General features: G+C 40.3%; 1 protein-coding gene across 2 annotated transcripts in view; it reads left to right on the plus strand.

Annotated features, from left to right (window-relative positions):
- The window catches only part of LOC134794906 (synaptotagmin-10-like), a 166,810-nt gene that overhangs the window by 129,770 nt on the left and 13,729 nt on the right, over positions 1 to 23,311 (plus strand). For both annotated transcript variants that reach the window (XM_063766755.1, XM_063766756.1), the window contains exons 5-6: positions 8,375 to 8,497; positions 21,610 to 21,764. In XM_063766755.1, coding sequence (XP_063622825.1) covers positions 8,375 to 8,497; positions 21,610 to 21,764 — 278 coding nt within the window. The remainder of the gene's footprint in view (positions 1 to 8,374; positions 8,498 to 21,609; positions 21,765 to 23,311) is intronic.

The following is a 23,311-nucleotide window of genomic DNA, read 5'->3' on the forward strand; positions in this document are numbered from 1 at the left end:
AGGGCGCAAAAATGTCTGACACGATCTTATTTGTAGTGCAATAAGAGCGCGTCACATATTTTTGCGGCGTTTGTTGTGTTACATATTATTGCTGGTGACTGTACATATATGTTAACCCAAGCATGTCAAGGCGCTTTAAAAAAATATCTAAGTCAATATAGTAAAGCCTAAGCCAGTAATATATGATCACGCGCCATGTTGCGGAATTTCACTGGAACTATATTTTTCATATACTGAACTGTCACCATATAAATGAGAATAACAGCGCCCTCTCGACAATGATCATATATTTAATGCTGGTCAGGCTTTTATTCTACACACAGACAAAACATCCTCCAACACTGATTTAAACTTTCACGATTATTAAACATTATCAAACTGCACAACGGGACTTAATCGCGTATACAGTACAAAAGAAAACAGTAGAAAAGTGCGGGAAGCCATTGAAATCAAAAAACATTGCAATTTTAATCGGGACGAGGGTTTTAAGATCTCATCCACATGGAATCCAGTCATTAGTAAATGTAAGCGGAAACGAATATCGACAGTCGATAAATCGAATATCGTTAGTGTTGTGTGTCGACAGAGTGACATCCCTAGTGCGCAAAACGTTCAAACTGATAAACAAGACCAAGTGCGGGTAGTTCGAAAAACTCGCGCGGCTAGAAGATGTTGATGTCAACTTAAGCCAGTCTTCTCCGAGACCACGGGGACAACGCCGTCCTCGAAACGTCGGAGGTAAATCTTAAAACTTAAATACGCGATTAAGTCCCGTTGTGCAGTTTGATAAAACATCCTCCAGACTTAGCATAGTCGCGCTACCCCCTCTGCCACGCATACGGTAATTTTACTCCATGTTCGAGTCGAAAGTGTCTTTGTGTAACGTCCTTGAACTCGTTCGTCGTTTGAACGGACCAATCACGTCACGGGACTTCGCACACCTCGTCCCGCGCACCCCGCAGTTTTGGCATCATCGGTTGCATGAAATAATTGCTCTAAACTCGGTCTAGAGGATTCCTAGTGTATGATTCTACATCAATGTGAAAGCCGCTGGGTATCTCAATTATTTATTGTCACTGTAAAACATTATGGAGCTTTTAAAAATGTGTATGGAATTTGTTTTACGCTCCTAACAATTATAACAAGCCCCGCTGCCGGCGGCAATCTAGGTTAGGTTTTTTATAATGTGTTTATATGTATTTTTTATTGTTTGTAAGTGTTTTTATATTTTACTTTTATATTCATATTATAAATCACCTAGCCTAAGAATTCAAATAAATAAAGAAATAATAATTAAAAAACGGACAAAGTCATAACTGTACAATAAATTGTGTTAAAATATATTTCATAAAGTCAATATTAAGGGAGGAAAATGACGACTACTTTTGTATCAAGAAGCGGTCGCCTACTCCGCGACAATAAACCGCATAAATTACATCAAAACAACGAAAATTTATCCTTTATTTTATGGTCCCTTGTTTCAGTTTTACAGCCAACGAGATAGTCATCAATGCGTGTAACTGCGAGGTTAAAATTATATTGCTTCGAACAAATTTACAATGGGCGCGTATACGTACCACGGAGTTACGATTGTTTGCTTTTGTACTCGGTTATGATTTGCTATGTATCCAGTAAACCACGTATTTGGGCTGTAATGAAAAAAAGAGATATATTAATTGAAATGTTTTTCGTGGTCGCTAAAAACATTATACTTGTAGAGTGCATAAGGTGATCATACAATTTACTTTACTTAAACTTGTACCCACATTTTTGTTCAACTAAAGAACAAATTAAAATTATCTCATGAAGTTTTCCACTTACCCAATTATTTATTAATGAAAAGGGGAGCAACGGAATTTCGTCGGCACGTGTAGTGGCAGAAATAGAACATTAAGGAAAAATTAAGCACAATATATCTATTAGAGTCATTCTTTCTTGACTCGATCCAGCTAACCCGAACATATTTCCAAATCAGAGAGGGGTTTTTTGGGATTAGCCTTATGTGAAATGAAATATTTAATATCTACCTACATCAAAAACACGTGCATTGTACAATACACGTGTATAAGTCCGGATTTGGGACTTCCCGTGTGTTTTTATTTTCCTTTGATGTTTTTTCACTGATGAACAACCGGTTAAATATTACCAAAATACCGAGGACATTTAAAACAAGGTATTCAGCTGTTTGTTTGTTTTCTGATTATCATACTATGCCATACGATTAAATAAATAAATTCAGCTTGAAAAACAGAACCCCTTAGAGCATGTTCACATTGTCCGATCTGATATCGGGCCTTTGAAGAAAAACAGCTGATAGAAAATGCCTTATGACGTCAAGGCCTTTTATTTTAGCATTATCGCTTTTTTTGAAACAACAAACAATAATAAAAGTATATAAAATAAAAAAGGCACTTTTTACTAGTGTCCGACCGAAGGTTCGGTTTCGGTTTCGGTTTCGGCCAGTTTCGGCCAAAAAATCATGTTTCGGCTGTAGTTTCGGTTTCGGCCAAAAAACGGCCGAACCTTTCGGCCGGGCCGAAACTTACGAAATGGTACTTCGTACTATGAAACTAAACTATGTGACAAAGACCAAAAGTTGGGGAATAAGTAGGACAACAATATTAATATGTACCTACATATACTGATTCATGTATAGGTACAGTAATTCACTGGTTTATTATCAAAACACAATTCCACTAATGAGGGCGCCACTAGACGCAGTCTTAAGAGGCTGTTAATACCTATAACGCGCACACTGTCTTATTGTATCGGAGTAAATGAGATAGCACTGTCGCATGTTACTGGGCCTGGGCAAAGGAATAATAAGAAAACTCATCATCTTCCTCGCGTAATCCCGGAATTTTTGCCACGGCTCATGGGAGCTTGGGGTCCAATTGACAACTAATCCCAAGAATTGGCGTAGGCACTAGTTTTTACGAAAGCGACTGCCATCAGACTGACCTTCGAACCCAGAGAGTAAACTAGGCCTTATCGGGACTAGTCCGGCTTCCTCACGATGTTTTTCCTTCACCGAAAAGCAAATATGTAGTAAATATCAAATGATATTTCGTATACCTATAAGTTCCGAAAAACTCATTGGTACGAGCCGGGGTTTATACCTGCGACCTTCGGGTTGAAAGTCGCACGCTCTTACCGCTAGGCCACCAGCGCTCAAGGAAATATCTCGCTTTTTAATACAATAGACATTGGTTGGAGTTTGTGCTCAACTACTTATCCTGAAGCCTGAAGCACGGCTTTGACTTCGTATGAAAGTTCGCCTCACTGGGGCACTTCGGACTTTTAGGCCCAGGTGAAGATCGGTACCCGGCCTTGCGATATTTTAACAAAAAATTTCGCGCTCGCTGCGCTCGCGTTTTTGGTTGACCCTGTATCTACATGTTAGCTTGACTGGTGAATGAATAGAGTTAGACTAAGAAAATTCTGCAATGATTTTGATAGCATACGCAGTGCAACTAGTACAAATGTTATTTATACGTCATAATTTCATAGAAGTTTTGACGTTTAAAATAACACTTGCACTGCGTGTGTTATCAAAATCGTTGCAAAATTACCTTGGTCTAACTCTAGTAATTTTCTTAAAAAACTGCTTAAGTAACATCAATTTCAAGGACATTGGGTGTTGACAGCTCCATAATATGTGTGTAAAAGCGGTTTTATGACATTTTTTAAACGATTTTAACAAGTCTACAAAAGGTTCGGTTTCGGTTTCGGTTTCGGCCGAAACTAGAGCCAAAGCCGAACATTCGGTTTCGGTTTCGGTTTCGGCAAAAAAACATGTTTCGGTCGGACACTACTTTTTACTTCTTTGTATTCGTATCCAACATCAGATATCGGATCAGACAACGATATAACTAGGTGCTTTCTTACAAATATATATATATATACGCGAGAGTGCCGGATGATTTATTCACAGTGTTTAACGATATACACTCGACCATAAAATATATTTTAAACATTTAGTTATTATTAAGTACAATTTATTACACGTGGCGTGGAGCCCTCGTTCAATAAAAACTTTTACAAAAAAAAAGAAAACCGACTTCAAAAAGGATAAAATAAAATATAATCCGTTTTTAAGTATATGCGTTACTAACTGATATGTTTCAAGTCGGTGCCAAGCCAAATTTGAAGCATACCATGATTTTAGGGCGATCCGATAACAATGTTTGCCATAACAAGGATTGCCTTACACGACAGCAATTATCATACTTTCTGTAGATACCTAAGAACCCACTGTCAATCCACCTTGGCGCAGTCCGTACCATGTTTGTCGGTACTAGTATAAAACCAATGCGATTGCTGATATGTTTTTTAAAGAGCAATTTTTACTATTTTTCGAACTGCCCATAGTACTCAGGTGTGGGATTGGGACTGAGTTATTTCCCGCCTCTTATCCAGAGAACTTGATTCCAAAATATAAAACAATTCAAGAACCATCTACAGGGCTTTAACTTTTTACCTGCATGGCAAATTTCACCAGTTTACATGGCAGTTGTTTAGCTGAAAAGGTGACAAAGAGACAGACAGAATTACTTTCACTATTATAATACCTATTAGTACAGTTGTAATGTGATTTATAGACATAAAGCTGATTATTTTTGACCGGTATTGTTACTATTTGTCTTGGCACCGACTTCAAACATATCAGTTAGTAACGCATATACTTAAAAACGGATTATATTTTATTTTATCCTTATTTGAAGTCGGTTTTCTTTTTTTTTGTAAAAGTTTTTATTTTTCAATTTTTAATTGTAAGGCATTGTTAACAGCTTATGAGTGACGCGTGACGCATGAATGAAAATAATAATGATGCGTATCACTAAATTCGTAATCATTCCTGTCACTACAGTGCACAAACACAAAATCCATCCTCCGCCCCGCCACTGACCCAATCCCTCAACCCCCAGATCACTCAACCTCACAGCACATCAACCCCTGATCACGGAACCCCTCAACCCTGAAGCCTGAACCACCAACCCTTCAACCGCCATTTCCCGACTCCTCAGTAGCCTTACCATAAGTCTAACACTGACATATTCGCTAGCGTGTGCGTAACTTACTTTCTATGCGTCTCGCTCGTACTGGCATCCTATTAGTGCGAGCGAGATGTATAGAAAGTAAGTTACGAAGACGATAGCGAAGATGTAGTGTCAAACTCGTGGTAAGGCTACAGTTGTACTTCATCAAATGGGTTATTAACGGGAGGAAATGTTTGAGTTACTATAGAAAACAACGATGTCGCCATACTCGTACCTTTAAAAATTGAGGAGTTCCCTCATTTCCTTATGAATTCCGTCACCAGATTATAACCAACAATATTATGGGAACACCTTGGAGGTAACTTCGTTCAAACAAAAAAATAATTACTCAAATCGGACCACGGGTTCCGGAGTAATCTACACTTATAAAATCATCATCATTTATCATCAACAATCATCATCATCAGGTCCACTCCATCAAATTAGTGGTTTTTAAGAGGAAATGCTTGATTTGCTTAAGACAATACCCAAATCACCATACATGTGCCTTTAAAAATTGAGGAGTTCCCTCAATTCTTCACAGATCCCATCATCAGAACAGCACCAGATTAATGTGGGACGCTCTTGGAGGCAGTTCCCTTCAAACAAAAAAAAGAATTGCTCAAATCGGACCACGGGTCTCGGAATAATCGCGGAACGTCGTACATTTTAAGAAATCACTGATTTAAACTTTCACGATTATTAAACATTATCAAACTGCACAACGGGACTTAATCGCGTATTTAAGTTTTAAGATTTACCTCCGACGTTTCGAGGACGGCGTTGTCCCCGTGGTCTCGGAGAAGACAAACCTTAAAACTTAAATACGCGATTAAGTCCCGTTGTGCAGTTTGATAATTTTAAGAAATCGTCATGATTATCATCAAAACAATCATCATCATCAGGTCTACTTCATCAAATTGGTGGTTTTCGAGAGAAAATGCTCGAGTTGCTTAAGAAAACACCCAAATCACCCTACATGTGCATTTAAAAATTGAGGAGTTCCCTCAATTCCTCATGGATCCCATCATCAGAACAGCACCAGATTAATGTGGGACCACCTTAATAGTACCTTTCGAGAGCGAGTGGGCGCATACTCGCTGAGGAAGAAGCGATTATTTATTTATTTAGTACTATAGAGTAGCCATACCAAACAATGAAATTGTCGCAATCGCAATCTGTACGCGATCAAAAAGTAAACGCCGTGAAATTCATAGCGCTTACGCGTTAGGAAACATTTATTTACATACAATATATATACAGTGGTACTACTAAACGAAATTAATAACTAGCTTAAATCTAAAATAGGCCCTTGAGGCATTGTACCAAGGATGCTGGCGGCATTTCCTCGCTGTATCGCAATGCTGATACGTTGTGCGAGGTAGCCGCCAGCTCTTCGGTCACCAGTTACGTCAACCAGACGCTTCGCGATTTCTGCGAACAACTTATGCGCGCTGGGACCCCATGGACCTAGAGTTTCAACACCAAATGGTACAAAATGGTACTCTCTACCGAGGCTCTTATATTTGTTACGTTTTAGAATTTCAGCGCTTTCCGCCGCTCCGCCCGCTTTTACAGTAGTCCGTTGGAGGTGGGACGGTGCCAGTGTGTCTACGCAGGTAGCATCCCACACCAACATCCGTCCCAAACTCCAAGGAACTAAGGACACTCCATCGGGCCTCTTGCCATCATCTCTGATAATGCCAGTCGGCTCAAGAAGAGCAGGCACATTGATGGTGGCAAGAGACCGACGGACTATGTCATTAAGCGACGCATGTCTCGAAAAACGGCCTGCACTTTTTTGACAAGATAATCCGTGGTGTCCCAGTCGGTCCACGTCCGTGCCACAAGAGCATATGTGTGGCGTACACACCGAAACCACGAGTCGCAAACCAGTCGCCAGTCTAAGGGAGGCCGGATCCAAGAAAGTACCAGTATTGGGCGAAGGATGGGCATGTAGCCAGTAACCGGCTTCCCGGGCTCCAGCCGCCAAAAGCCTCGCGCGGTCTGGACCTGTACAGTTGTTTAGGAGAGTATTGTAAGTTAAATCACAGTAAACAGTATCCCAACTCCTTTGTGAATTTGGGTTGTCTGGAAATTGTTTGCCTGGGCAAGCAATTTTAAAAGCATTTTTGGCGTCCTCAAAGCCCGCAATCTCACAGTTTGTGGGCAAAGCCCTTAAGATATTTCCTATGAGACCAGACGTGCTATGAGTGGACGCCAAAAAGGCTGGGGAAGCCACACTGGAAATTTTGCGAATTCCTAAACCTCCAAACCGAATGGGGAGGGACGCTTGAGACCAGGAAGGCTCACTTAGCTGAATGTTTAGAATCGTCTCTAAACTAATTTTGATCAAATCATCTATGGGCGACAATAAATTTTGATGTTTCCAGAAAGGACAACAGCGGAGCACATACGTAAATTTAGGGACAAAAAGGCAGAATTTAAGAATCACAAGAGCATAATGAGGGCTAATTTCGAGTAAGCGATCCGTGTGACTTTTGAATTTAGTTATGGAGTTAGAAATATAATCGGGAAAAGATTCTTCGAATATAGGAGAACCCAAGAGGCAAAGAGAATACTTGTCTACTGATTTGATATTGGGAGTCAGATCGTCAAATTTGGGCTGTAAGTTGGTCAAAGTACAAGAAGATTTTTGAATAAAGAGTTCGCATTTACTGAAATTCAGTTCTAAACCAATATTTTCGAAACTACTCTTAATAAAAGACAAATCAGAGAGTACAGTATTCACGTCACCTCCTAGGGTTCCGTCATCTAAGTACCACACATTGAATTTTGATTTTAAATTTTTGATAATTGGATTTATAGCCAAACTAAAAATTGCTGGCCCGAGAGGGTCACCCTGCTGACAGCCAACCTCGGAAGATAATTCATGTGACTTGTACATTAATTTAGATGAGTCTGAATAGCAAAAGAAAAGGTAATTGTATAGTTCCGGAATTTTGTCCTTAACTTCTGTCAGCAAGGTGTCTCTACTAACCGAATTAAAAGCATTTTTAACGTCAATTTTGACAACAATTTCGCAATCATCGAGTGAAAGGTAGGTCCTTAGGGCATGGACGGCTGCCTCGCACCCACCTTTCGTGCCGAAACCTAGCTGTATTGGTTCAAAAAGGGATTGTAATTTTGATCTAATGTGTCTAACCGCAATTTTTGAAGCCAGACGTCGTAAAGTTAGGTCGCGAGATTCACGCTTCGCTACTATAGTTTGTTGAGGGCCGACAACAAATCGTGACGCAAAATACTGGTTCTCTATGCCGGTTCTATACGAAGTAACAATAGTTCAATGATATTAAATTATGTTTTTGTTTCAGCCCGAGCTATACAAAAACGAGCTGGTTCGCCAGTCGTCCACCGACAGTGCTGAATTGGAATTCTGCGGCAAACTACACTTCGCACTGCGATATGACCAGGAAGTGGAAGCGCTTGTAGGCAAGGTGAGCTCATAATCCTAATCATATTCGTTCACCCTTGAGTTTTCGTGAAGTAAAACTATGTAAACGTATTATAAGGGTTTCGGACTCTTTAAGGCATTGGTGATCACCGGGTGATTGAGGAAAAACATAGTTGCAAGATGGACCAATAAGTTTCTTCAAGGTTTTTTAGCTTAATATCGTGCGCTTAAGTCACATTTTACAATACCTACTGTTTTTGCGATTAGTACTTTGTGTGGCTGTGTGTGTAATGATTCACCTAAACTCTCCTGACGATACCTATAACAACATAATAGGTGAGAATATGTGGATAGCACCACTTTAATATAAATAAGAAATGTTACCTTTTATCGAAGTACCCAATTCACTTGGCCTCTCTTGTATGTACGATTGAACGTATTGTATGAAACGTCGCTCGTCCCAACGATAAGCCGAAATGGTTATTTGTAAGTCAAATTTGAACCTTCTTTCAATTGATGTAGGTACAGTCAGCAGCAAAAGTTGCAAAGCGGGCGAGGTGTTCAAAATGATCTTGACGCGACTTTATTATTAAGAGAATAAGAGCGTGTCAAGGTAATTTTGAACACCTCGCCCGCTTAGCAACTTCTGCTGCTGACTGTACTTAGTTTGAGGTCGATGAACGGAAAGGCTATACATAGAAAAAAAAATGTCTCGCATTTGTCGAAGTAAAATTTGTTTTCGCAAACATGTTATTCGGCTCATCATCATCATCATTTCAGCCTATATACGTCCCACTACTGGGCACAGGCCTCTCATGCGCGAGAGGGCTTGGGCTATAGTCCCCACGCTAGCCCAATGCGGATTGGGGACTTCACATACACCTTTGAATTTCTTCGCAGATGTATGCAGGTTTCCTCACGATGTTTTCCTTCACCGAAAAGCTAGTGGTAAACATCAAATGATATTTCGTACATAAGTTCCGAAAAACTCATTAGTACGAGCCAGGATTTGAACCCGCGCCCTCCGGATTGAAAGTCGGACGACATATCCACTCGGCCACCACCGCTCCGTTATTCGGCTGCTTGCCTCTTAATTCAGACAATTTATTTTGAAAAGCTCAAGTACTGTTGTTTGTACTGACGCAAACAATTTTGTGCTTAAAATACGAGTGTGTGTGTAGTGAGACGTGAAAGAGAGTACTAACCTCATTATTTTACCTACTGTAGGCGACAGTTCCTTATTTCATGTATAATTTAAGTTTAGGTATAATCATGCTCATTTAAAATATGTAAACTTATTTCTAGTATTAAGAAAGCCAAAGATTTCTTTATAATGTAAACTAAAGTATCAAAAATCCCTGGCTACTCATTATGTTATTGTATTAGTCGTAATTTTAATTAATAAGGTTTATTTCGTGCATACTAACTCCATCTATTGAGCCTAACACACTTAATTGTGAATATTTAAAATAAAGTCACAGAGGGCGCTGGCGTGTATACTTAACCTAAAACATATTGCGAATTTACCGTTACCTATCTGCTCACCACGCGACACGCGAGCACTCTCTTATATTTTCACTTCAAAATCCTAGTTTTTATCCATCTTCCACCTGCGTATCCTACAATAAGCTGGTCTTCGAACCGGATCTCATGTGAACAGTGCCAATTAATGTTTACTACGCCACCAAAGATGGTAATAACTCGACGGCAAAAGGAAATGGCCGAAGCGAAGGCGAACTCGGAACCGCCGCCTACAGCCGACGTGTTACCTGGTACTTCCAACTCCAAAAAAGAAGTTAAGACCGCAGCACCTTCGGTTGCAAGCAGTAGAAGATCTACAGCATCTTCCATAGCAAGGCGTAAAGAGCTGGAGTTGCAAGCAGCCGAGGAAAAGGCTCGAATCCAGATGGAGTTGATCGATAAACGCCTGGAAGCTGACCTTGCCGCCGCCGAGGCCGAGGATGAAGAAAAGTCAGACGTTGCTAGTTTAAGTGAAGTGAATCAAGATCTAGTGTCGGACTGGTTGACCCAGCAACATCATGCTAACGAGTACCGCCCACCTGTGCCCCCCGAGCCGGTCGCGCAAGTTTCCGATCGTGCAGCACCAGCACAGCATGTGGACACCGCTAGCAGCATCATGGAGTTGGCGAACGCCCTAAAGGACATGATGGGCCAATCATCGTCGCATCGCGAGGAACGTCTACTCAGCCGTTTGGCCACTCCGCGCGACCTACCTATATTTAGCGGAGACAGTCTAGAATGGCTGCATTTTAAAAATGCCTACGATGAATCATTAGCGTCGTGCAAATACTCAGAATACGAAACTCTGTCCAGACTTCGACGAGCACTGCGAGGCGAAGCCAAAGAAGCTGTCACCGACCTACTGATTGGCAATACCTCGTCCAAGGATATCATGGATGCTCTCGAACTTAAATATGGACGAGCAGAGACCATTATTTGCAACATAACTGCACAATTACGTAAGTTGCACCCATTACCTACGCATTATCAGCAAGATTTAGTTAACTTTGCTACAAAAGTAAACAACTGCGTTGCAACTATACGTGCATTAAAACAAAGTGATCATTTACGCAATCCCGAGCTCGCGTCCGCTATCACAAGCAAATTACCGAGCACACTTTTGGGAAAGTGGACTGAATATGCTTACGAAAAGATCCTAGCAGGAGAATCCAAACTAGAATTGCTGGCGCAATTTCTGAAGAAAGAAGCCAACATGACCCTGGTCACCGGAGCTGTGCAGCCGCGAGAAGTCAAAAAGCCAGCACCGACCGAGCCCCATTTTAAACGCGACAAAAACGAAGACAAAAGTCGTTATACGCACCACGTACTTGCTACTAGTACACGAACTGATCATATTTCGTGCTCATTTTGTAAGAAAGGCGTACATTCACTACCAGACTGTCGCGTATTTAAACGTGCTATGCGCAGAGATAAATGGAAATTTGTTAAAACACAAAGATTGTGTTTTAAATGTTTAACCGCACGCCACGATATAAACACCTGTGATGCACCTGACTGTGACACAGAGGAATGCGGACTAAAACATCACCGCTTACTTCATTCGAAACAAGCTACATCTTCTACGAGTACATTATCATCGGACCCCGCGACTCCCGTGAGTAACGAGCAACCGAGCACGCCGCTCCCGCCGGACCCGCCGCTTGCTCAACCGCGCCGCGCTGCCAGTGATGCTGCCGATGCTACGATCGCTCACGTCGCGACGCCTAACGATGTGACGGACGACTCGAATGAGAACGTGTTATTAAAAGTAGTTCCAGTGAAATTGTATGGACCCCGTGGTGAAATACAGACTTATGCGTTACTTGACGATTGTGCTGCCGTTTCCGTGTTGGACTCTGATCTAGCCGATGAACTTGGTCTACAAAGTGAGCGTCCGAGTGCCGTAAGATTCGTAGACGCGTTCGGCCTTGAAGTGTATCAATCTGACGCGCCCAAAGTTCGCGCCAAAATATCTGGACAGGACAATACCTTTTACGATATAAGTTTACGTAAGAGTTCTAAGTTAAAATTACCACCGCAAAATTTATCCGCCATTAATCAAATTTCATGCAACAAGTTATCTAAAATAAAAAATGTTGTTTGTAAAAAACGTGTAGTGCCTCGCTTGCTTATAGGTGAAGATAATTATTATTTGATGGCACCGCTCGAGATCATTCATGGTGGCAAAAATGCTCCATATGGAACCCGCTGTCGGCTGGGATGGTGCATCCACGGCTACTGCAGTCGCGCTCACTCCTCCGCGTCTCAGGTAAGTCACAGTGTTTGCCATCTCGCTCACTCTTATGATGGGATCGACAGTACTACTGATCTTGATACCAGTGCACTTAATGACCTAATTAAGCAATCGTATTGCCTAGACTCCATAGGAGTTTCGACCTTATGTCGCGAGAATAAGGCACATCTGCGTGCTATACAGATTTTAGACGAAACTGCACGTTTGATTGATAACCGATGGGAAGTAGGTTTGCCATTTAAACAGGATAATTTTACTATGCCCGATACTTATAACTATGCATTATCTCGCATGCAATCTTTGTTGCGTAAATTCGATTATGACCCTATTTACGCGAATAGATATGCTCAGGAAATAAATAAGTTACTATCCGAGGGGTATGCGCGTGAGTTACAGGAAAACGAGCTCTCAGTCAATCATGTATGGTATATTTCACATTTTGGCGTACAAAATGTAAATAAACCCGGTAAATTAAGATTGGTCTTTGATTCAAGCGCACGCGCTAGGAATAACATGTGTTTGAATGATTATCTATTGACCGGGCCTGATTTATATAACTCGCTTTTAGGTATAATGTTGAGATTACGCGAGAAGGAGTTCATCATTATTGGTGATATTAAGGACATGTTTTTACGTATTACAATTCGTCCAGAAGATCAACATGTCTTTCGATTTCTATGGCAGGCGTCAGCTACTGATCCGATTAAAACATATGTGATGCAAAGCCTTATTTTCGGTGCAAATTGCGCGCCTTTTATCGCGCAACATATAAAAAATAAAAATGCACTTAAATACGAAGACCAGTAGGGATACTGGTCTTCGCGAAGCTGTTCAAGTGATTATAAACTCGCATTACATGGACGATTGTTATTATTCTACAGATAGTGAGGAAAATGCTATTCAATTAATTAAAGATATTACGTACATACATAGCATGGGCGGCTTCGAGATACGTGGTTGGTCTAGCAACAGCAAAACGGTTTTGAATGCGTTACCGGCCACAGCGCTGGCTCAATCAGCTGTTCAGTTCAAGGACGAAGCTACGAATATGACTGAGCGCGCTCTCGGTTTAATGTGGCATCCTGCTGACGACACCTTTAGCGTAAAAGTGTCGACTGGGCAGATCTCGCCCGAGATTTCAAATGGAAGCGTTCCGCCTACAAAGGCTAAAATGCTAAGCATTATTATGTCAATTTATGACTTACATGGTTTTCTCACTCCGTTTGTTATAAAAGCTAAAATTTTATTTCAAGACGTACATCGAAGCGGAGTCGACTGGAAGTGCCACATCCGGCCTGAAGAACATACTCGTTGGAAGGTTTGGCTCGACGAGTTGAAACAGCTCGAGTCGCTGCGTATACCGCGCTGGTACCTGCGGGCCGGCGCCTGGACGCCGTGCTATGACTCACCGTCTACGTCTACGTCTTGCGAGAAGATAATGGATATACAGATGCACATTTTTTGTGACGCATCTATTAAAGCCTACGCTACGGTAATATATTGGCGTTTTACGCGTGCTGATGGTTTCGTACTCGTTTGTTTGGCTGCTAGTAAAAGCCGCGTAAGTCCTTTACGTCCAATTTCGGTCCCAAGACTCGAATTGCAAGGATGTCTTCTTGGGACACGGTTGGCAAAGACTATTGCCACTGAGCAAAAGAATCTGGTGCCCAGTAAGCGATATTTTTGGACAGATTCCAGTACTGTCTTACAATGGATAAGAAGTGACCCCAGGAGCTACAAGCCCTACGTTGCTCATAGGCTTGGGGAGATCGATGAGCTGACTAATGTCAATGAATGGCATTACGTGCCATCTCGTTTGAACATAGCTGACATTGCTACCAAGACGGATAGTCCTCCGCTGAAGTACAGTGACGCGTGGTTTCAAGGTCCAGCATTCCTGCGTCAACCCGAAGATCAGTGGCCAAAGGGCTTGAGGAATGCGAAGATCGTCGACGAGGCTACCTGTGAAAAAAGAAGTGTTAATGTGGTTAGTACACTTGAAATACACTCACCTGTACCCGATGAAGGACGCTTCTCCAACTGGATCCGACTTGTACGCACTGCTGCAAGAGTTTTATGTTTTATAAAAATATGTAGACAAAAGTGTCATGAAAGAAAATTAAATCAAAGAAGAAAGAAGAATGAAAAGAATAAAGACACAATACAGCTCGATTCTGCAATGATGAAGAGGGCAGAAAAACACATAATAAAAAAGTGTCAAAGTGATACCTTTGCTGCCGAGATTGCCTGTGTTACGCAAGACAAACCACTGCCGTCAAACAGTCGTCTACTAAAAGTGACTCCATATTTAGACGACGATGGAATCCTTCGTGTTGGCGGTCGCATAGATCAAACTGCAGGGGTAGAACTGTCAACTACACGTCCACCGATCTTGGATGGAAAACACAGAACCACTCGGTTGTTAGTTGAATACTACCACCGACGTGCCATGCACGTGGCGAATGAACATGTTGTCAATGAATTACGCCAGTCGTATTGGATCGTGAATCTGCGTCCGACTGTACGCAGCGTCGCCGCGCAGTGTTTGTTTTGCCGCTACCGACGCGCTCGGCCGCAGCCTCAGAGAATGGGTGATTTACCTGCCGCGCGCTTACAGTACAGTCGAAGGCCATTTTCATACACAGGAGTTGACTTTTTCGGCCCTATGGAGACGACCATTGGTCGAGGAAGACAGAAAAGATATGGCATGCTCTTTACATGTCTCACCGTGCGAGCCATTCACATCGAGATCACAGAATCACTGAGTACGGACTCTGCAATTATGGCGCTCATACGTATGTCTGCTCGCCGTGGCACTCCGCTGGTTCTATTTTCAGATAATGGTACAAATCTGCGAGGAGCCGACAACGAGCTGAAGATGAGTCTTCAGCAACTGAACGTAGACAAACTGCGTGAAGATGGAGCCGTCCGTGGGATTGAATGGCGATTTATCCCTCCCGGAGCCCCCGAAATGGGCGGCGCATGGGAGCGCATGGTCCGCACAGTTAAGACGGCGCTCAAGGTCGTCATGAAGGAGCGCGCACCACATCCTGAAACCCTATCCACGTTGATGGCAGAAGTGGAGGCTCTCGTAAACAGCCGTCCTATCACACACGTGTCGACGGATCCCGGTTACCCCGAAGCGTTAACGCCTAACCATTTTTTAATTGGTAGTTCATCTACTGGAGCTCCTATAGGTAAGTACGACGATTCTGACCTTTGCCTTCGCAAAAGGTGGCGCGTAGCTCAACGACTTACAGATATGTTTTGGGCTAGGTGGATTAAAGAATACTTACCTACACTTCTCCCTCGTCAAAAATGGACTAGGGAATCTAGATCGTTAAAAGTAGGAGATTATGTAGTACTGGTCGATCCCAATTTAGAGCGCGGCTCCTGGCGACATGGTGTAGTGAGCGCGGCGCACGCTGGCCGTGACGGCCGTATTCGAGTGGTAGATGTGCGCACACGCTCAGGTCAGCTGCGCAGACCTGCCACACGCGTCGCATTACTGTCCCCAGTTGATGGCTAGTGCTTATCAGCACTAAGGGGCGGGGATGTAGGCGACAGTTCCTTATTTCATGTATAATTTAAGTTTAGGTATAATCATGCTCATTTAAAATATGTAAACTTATTTCTAGTATTAAGAAAGCCAAAGATTTCTTTATAATGTAAACTAAAGTATCAAAAATCCCTGGCTACTCATTATGTTATTGTATTAGTCGTAATTTTAATTAATAAGGTTTATTTCGTGCATACTAACTCCATCTATTGAGCCTAACACACTTAATTGTGAATATTTAAAATAAAGTCACAGAGGGCGCTGGCGTGTATACTTAACCTAAAACATATTGCGAATTTACCGTTACCTATCTGCTCACCACGCGACACGCGAGCACTCTCTTATATTTTCACTTCAAAATCCTAGTTTTTATCCATCTTCCACCTGCGTATCCTACACCTACGTAAGGCCTATTTATATAATCGTATTTATGTGACACAAGGGTTGTAGATGACTAAACTCGGCCTTGATTTCGCAAATAAACTTGATTACATACAGATCCGCCGCGGTAGACTATTTGTGATATGACTGTATTACAGAGAGAGAGCGACTGCACAAAAGGAATTCGGGTTTTACAATGTGTTAAGGTTAATACTAAAACAATAATATACCCCTTACATTTTATTAAAGTGTCAAAACGGCCTTTACGTGTTGGCTTTGGGCGCGCACGCCTCCTAAATGTCCGGAAAACCATTGTTCCGTGATGGGAAAGATATACAGAAACAATAATATCTTCTTTATTGTGCACCACATAATGAAAAAGAGAATACAGAAAAGGAACACAAATTACAACTAGGTAGCTAAAAAACCATCTCTCTTAGGGGGCCCATAGATTACCAGTTCGCCGGACGATATAAGCCTGTCAGTTGTTCGGAGCTGTCAAATTTTGCGTTTAACTGACAGGCTGATGTCGTCCGGCGAACTGGTAATCAGTGGGCCCCTTTAGATAACCTTTGGCCATTTGAAAAAAAAGGCCCTTGCTGTACCAAAAATGCTAGTATTATTTCATCATTAGATTGCTAAATTAAGACAAAGTATTAATACCTGGCCCCAATTTCACCACGGTGACAGGTGCGACAATTGTAAAATCACTGTTGCTGACGTTACAGGCATCCATGGGCTACGGTTACCACTTACCATCGGGCGGGCCGTGTTCCTGTTTGCCACCATCATTGTATTATTAAAAAAAACTTTATTATATCGGAAAAAAACAGATATTTCTTTTGCGAACTTTCTGACAATTGTCAAGATTTAGAAGAATTGTAGGTAATTCTTGACAGGTAATGAGTTATATGTCGGAATTTCGTGACAATTGTAGTGTTTCTTGTGACAATTGTCATAAACTTAGCAAGAGAAATATCTGTTTTTTTCCAATATAATAAAGTTTTTTTTAATAAAACAATGATGGTGGCAAACAGGAATACGGCCCGCCCGATGGTAAGCGGTAAGCGTAGCCCATGGATGCCTGTGACGTCAGCAACAGTGATGTATTACAATTGTCGCACCTGTCACCGTGGTGAAATTGGAGCCTGATTGAAGTTTGTAGCACGTTCATGAGTAACGCTGAATATCCTGTTTTATATCAAGGATGTAACCGTGAACCGGAAACCTTGCTAAGGTCTTTCATCACTTTACGTCGTTGCAACAAAGCCCCCTTTATTCAAACTTAGACCGGTCGTCAAAGGCACTATGCAATTAGTGTCTATTTAAAGTCTGCATGCTTCAGCGGGAGCCTATACGGCCTAGCTCAATCTAGCTGGGATGTGGAATAATTGAGTTGGCACCCTCTGGGGCGAGAGCTTAGATTAGCCCAGAAAGGTTTTCTAAATTTAGTTGCATATTTTAAGGTGAGCCCGATATGGCGAATATTAAATTTGATTTTGTATCGAGCTATCTTTATGTTATTGTATTAACAATTTTAATAATCTCACTAGTTTAAGTTCCAAATCACAGTGACATTGATATAGCTAAGTATATGGTTATTAGATTCCCGGAGTCGCCCTAGATAGATAGATTTATTACTAACTAGTGTCCCTCCGCGGCTTCGCACGGGTTAACAAATTAACCTAAACCTTCGTCAAGAATCACTCTATTGATAGGTGAAAACAGCATGAAAATCCGTTTAGTAGTTTTTGAATTTATCGCGAACAAACATACAAACACACAAACACAGACGCGGCGAGGAACTTTGTTTTATAAGGTGTAGTGATGATTTAGTAATTTATGTGGACAATATTGGTCTCGCGCTGTATTATTTTTTATTATTAAATACTAATTCTTACCTGAATTCTTGCGTGTTACAGTTTTTTTGTACCAATTAAATAAATAAAATAAAAAACATCCTACAGAACGGAGCACAAAGTATACACATTTACACCTTCCGATACCATATTTAAGAACGTGAATGAATAAGTATTTTAAAGGATATAGCGTTACTCACGTCTCTCTTGCCTTGTCTTGCCCAACATATTCAGTTTAAGCCACTGAAATTTAAACTTAATTATTTGGACAGTAAAGTTTATTGTCCTTTGGTTCAAGTTTTAAGTAAAAAAAAAAGAATTTTCAGTGTAACCTCAACCTATCGAGGCTTTTTATTCTTAACTTGCTAAAAATAGAATATGTCCTTTAAAAATCCTATTGGGCTGGACGAGGCTAATCTCTAAATGTACTTGAAGACTTTAATAGCAGGTCTATGAGACATTATTAAATTGCACAACGGGACTTAATCGCGTATTTAAATTTACCTCCGACGTTTCGACGTTTCGTAGTCTTCTCCGCGAGACCACGGGGACAACGCCATCCTCGTAACGTCGGAGGTAAATCTTAAAACTTAAATACCTACGCGATCAGGTCCCGTTGTGCAATTTTATAATGTTTGATAATCGTGAAAGTTTAAATCAGGTCTATGAGACTTCAGGAAACTGTTTAATTCAAACTCCGGCCCAAAATTGGACTTACCTGGACCTTAATAAATTTGAGGTCCCCAAGGTTGAACGTCCGCTTTATGGCTTGACTCTGTTCTCAAACAGAACCCAACAAAAGCAATATTTTTGAGAGTTAGAACCATAATAGGTACACGGTTTTAAGGCGGTTATTAATTGAAGGACCTTTTTATTTTTACACAGTGATTTGCGAATTGACGACAAATCAAAAATGTTGCAGGAAAGGCACATTTACTCGTACCTACTATCTGAAGAAGCATGTGCTGTTAATTAATATTATGTTTTGTGTTTTACTTCATTGTAGATAGATAGATAGATAGATAATCGGTTTAGTACCTATTTATATTAGCTATTTAAATTTATTTTAGTAGGAACTTGTATCTGTCAGGAAATGTCGACGATGGGAGCGCTTTTTAGCACCTTTGTGATATTATTTAAAATAAAGATTTTGATATGGTACAATTTTAAATGCAAACTAATATCATACTAGATGATGCGTATGTGGGGTTATACATATTTTATAGTAGGCTTTACTCGTTCGCATCTTTGCTGTAGACATCGCAAAGTTAAGGGTATCTGAAGCCAGTTTTTACGCTGTAGTCTTACAGGCGGGATACATTTCTTCAGTGCTTTAGATTCAAAAATAAAAACGGGATATATAATATGTACTAGACTCGTTAACATTTATCGTATTGTCGATAGAAGGGACCTTTTTCAGAGAATTGTTTGACCCACCTATTTTCTTTCTAAATTTTCTCAGTCCGTATTGTTGATCATGCATTTTTTGAAACATCTTCTATCAGGTTTTGGTGTCAGGCAACCGCAGGGTCGGGTGCGGCTGAGTAAACCCGATATTCGATAACAACTTCCTTACGTTAAGATAAAGCTGCCGGCCTAGCCAAGGTTACAATCGCTATCGCTTCGACAACGAAAAGCATTATGTCTCTCTATCACTCTTCCATATTAGTGTGACAGTGACAGTTGCGTTTCGATCGCTACGGAGCGTAAGCGATTGGCATCTTGGCTACGCGGCCTGTTACGATAACCAAACTTAAATTACTTTTGAAAACTCGTCTCAGTTTTTCAGCGTGCCTTTCAATTTCTACCCTGACTTGTAATGAACAAGGTTCAATTTGTTACAACAGAATCTTGTTCAGACATCTGATTCTGTAGTTTAGGGTTCGTTACTGGAATTTCCTCGCGTTTATTGAATTTGGAAAGTATGCCGGAGCTATTTACCCAGACAGGATAATTTTCGCATAATTTGAAAATTAAATTATATATTGTAAATTGACGTAGGTTTTGGCGTCGCTTTCGTAATTAATTGGAAAAGGCTGACTTAAACAATTTAGATAATTAACAATTTAGTCTTTAGTATTCATACTTGTTAGTTGGTTTCATGAATTTTGGCTGTCGATATTACAATAAATGAATCATTATTATTTGAAAATTTAGCGTTATATAAAGATAAAGCAAATATTCAAACAAAACTTCAAATATATCCATCAGAGTCATGTTTGTTCTTAGGTTATGAATAAGTGAACATTAATAATAAATCTTGAAAAATATAACCTAATAGTTTCTCTTTGTTACTGATTCGGCTTAGTTTAAATATTGTAATTTCATTTAAATTGTATTGTATCACTTGTGAGTATGGTTTGGACCATTTTTCATGGAGCTTAAGGGATGTTCTGTTTATGAAGGATTCATATTCCGTTCCGACAGCGCCATCACAGGAGACCACAAGAGGAGTGAATGAGGCTCTGAGATCTTCTGCAGCCAGGTCGTATTTGCGATGTTTTTCGCGAGCGTGTATTTGGGCAATTGTGGGCCATGTGAGTGGACCATACGAGGCGGCGTCGGCATTTACAATGCGAACGTCAAAGAACGCCTTCCTCGCTGGCTCCCATACACTTTCCATACAATTGTATCACTTCTTTTTCTACAGCCATCTCTGAATAACTGTTTTTGTAACTTTATTCTTATCCCTTCATACCAGAATCCCTAGTGTACATTTAATTCGCTACTGTGACAAGCGTTTGCGTTTGCGTTGTCTATTTTTGTATGGGATTTTGAACAGCGCGCCAAACGTTTTGGGAACTCAAAGTCCCATACAAAATGACACCGCGTACGACGTACGTCACGTCGCCCTATCGAATTAATGAAATTTACAGGGTACAGACAGATGCCCTTGGAGGATATTACCAAACGGAGACGCCTTGTCTGTAAATTTTCTGTACAAAACAGTCTGCAATTTTTTCGGGGGAGGGGCACGTCAAATGTATAGGTACGTAACGTAAAAATAGCCATGTCAGATAAACGTTAGTCCATACAATGTGTACACCACTGGGCACTTATTTCGATAGAGGGGGACGCCTGTTAATGGCTACTCCGTTTGGTTATATCATCTGAGCAGATGCCCGTACAACGCTTAGAGTTTATAGGTGTAGTATAGTATAGTTCGTTTTTTTTAGCATTAGAAATAAGGTAAACAATCTTGATGTGTCCATTAATTGAAAAACACATTTTAAAAATAAGTTACGGCAAATATGTAATAATTATGAATCTAATACGATTATTTATATCCTTCTGCTTTCATAAGTAATAGTTATTGATTTTTAAAAAACGTTTTTCAATTAAAAGACATGTCAAGATCGCTTACCTTCTTTCAAGTTCTTTCTAATGCTAAAAAAACGAACTATAGGTGTAGTGTTGTATAGATTTTAGTGTATATTTAACTATCAAACCTATGTTTTGGAGTGCAGTAACGTTAAATTTAGAAGAATATGGCATATATAGAATAGATTCCGTTTCGAGGAATTTTCGATCCTAGATTTGAAGTTTAATTTTTTTTCTGACTATATTCTTTCTTCACCCAGATCTTCGAGGCTCGCGACCTGCCGATCAAGGACGTGACCGGTAGCAGCGACCCCTACATCAAGGTGTTCCTCCTGCCAGACCGCAAGAAAAAGTTCCAGACCAAAGTGCATCGCAAGAACTTGAATCCGGTGTTTAATGAAACCTTCCTGTTCAGGTCAGTTTTCTCCCGCATGTTTTAATTGGGTATTTATTTATTAAAACTAAATTAAACAAACAAAAACCAACATAATAAAACTTAATACTAAATACTTAACCTACCTACAAGCAAAAAAATTGGCCTAAATCGCCAACAACGGGCAGGGTGCCCAGAAGGCTGGCCGCATTTCCTCGCTGCATAGCTAAGCTAATGCGCTGTGCGAAATACTGGCCAGCCCTCTGGTCACCCGAGGCCTCTATTAGGCGCGTCGATAGATCTTTATATAGCCGTCGCGCACTTGGTATATACTTAATAGGTAAAACATCCCAACTATAGTCCAAAGCTGCCAACTATGGTTCAAAATTAACTGTAATTTTTTCGTTCAGGTGTGACTTTTACGGTATTTTTTGTAGTTCTAAGGCAAGATATGTTTATAAATGGAAGAAAACTCGGAGTAAACCAAAAGGAACATTGGTATTGATACTTAATTTTCTTTTGAACTGTGGACCATAGTTGCAGTATAGGACTAGTTGGGAAGTTTTACAGTAGGTACATTACGTTTTACAGTACATATGGCCCTCTTTAACCCTATATTGTACTTGCGTTTCGTAGCAAATTCTTTTAGGTCTTTTCTTCGAATTAATGCCAAAAAAATGTTTTCCTTGTCTTTGTTTCGATACCCTTTTTTGGAATTTGTTAAGTATATTTAACACACTAAATTTGACGAGCGTACGTTTTTGTTAAAAATACTGCACATTCGATTTTCAGGAAATCTTACAGCAAAATATTTTTTAAACATTTTTTAGGACATATTTAAAGGCATAATAATAAATAAATGTGCACATAAACATTTAAATCAAGTTTTTTTATTTTCTGCCAAATTAAGGGTTACATTTTCGACATATACATCAGTCAAATCTTACAAAAAAATGTCCTAAAAAAACAATTCGTGATGTAGTTCTATATTTTTTGTATGTTGTTTGCAGTCCTTGGAGAAATGTGAAACTATGTTTTGCAAGCAAAAAAAAGTTGTGCTCCCTGCGTAATTTGCAAAAAACTGCAAAAATTTCGGAGTTTTTTCAGTTTTTGCACTTTTATTATAAAACTATGGGTTTTTGGTCAAAACTTGCGATGTAATGTTAAAAGAACATTAAATTTGTAACAATTTAAGCCCATGTACAGCGCCGCATGTTAAATAGTTCATGAGATATGAAACTTTAAAAAAAGGGTATTTATTCTAAGCTCAATAGCATCGTTCTCAGACGTTTTTGCTTGTTAAATATTAAGACCGCTAGGATATTTACAATATATGAACCCAGGTATTCCAATAAACGTACTGTCAGATGGCGGGAAAGTTTCCAGCCTTGTGTGATTGAAATTAATGCTTAGTGGAGCAAAACATCTCACTTTCTCGCTGGGAACGGCAAGGGAGACTCTAAAGTTATCAACATGAAATCGAATTAAACCACAAATATATAATCAAAATATATCTGGTCTGTTACTAAGTTCAATCATGCCTGTGTCGGCCGGTAGGCACAATAATAGTACAATTATTACGACCAGGC

The sequence above is a fragment of the Cydia splendana genome, chromosome 11 (assembly GCF_910591565.1).
Source record: "Cydia splendana chromosome 11, ilCydSple1.2, whole genome shotgun sequence".
Classification (NCBI taxonomy): domain Eukaryota; kingdom Metazoa; phylum Arthropoda; class Insecta; order Lepidoptera; family Tortricidae; genus Cydia; species Cydia splendana.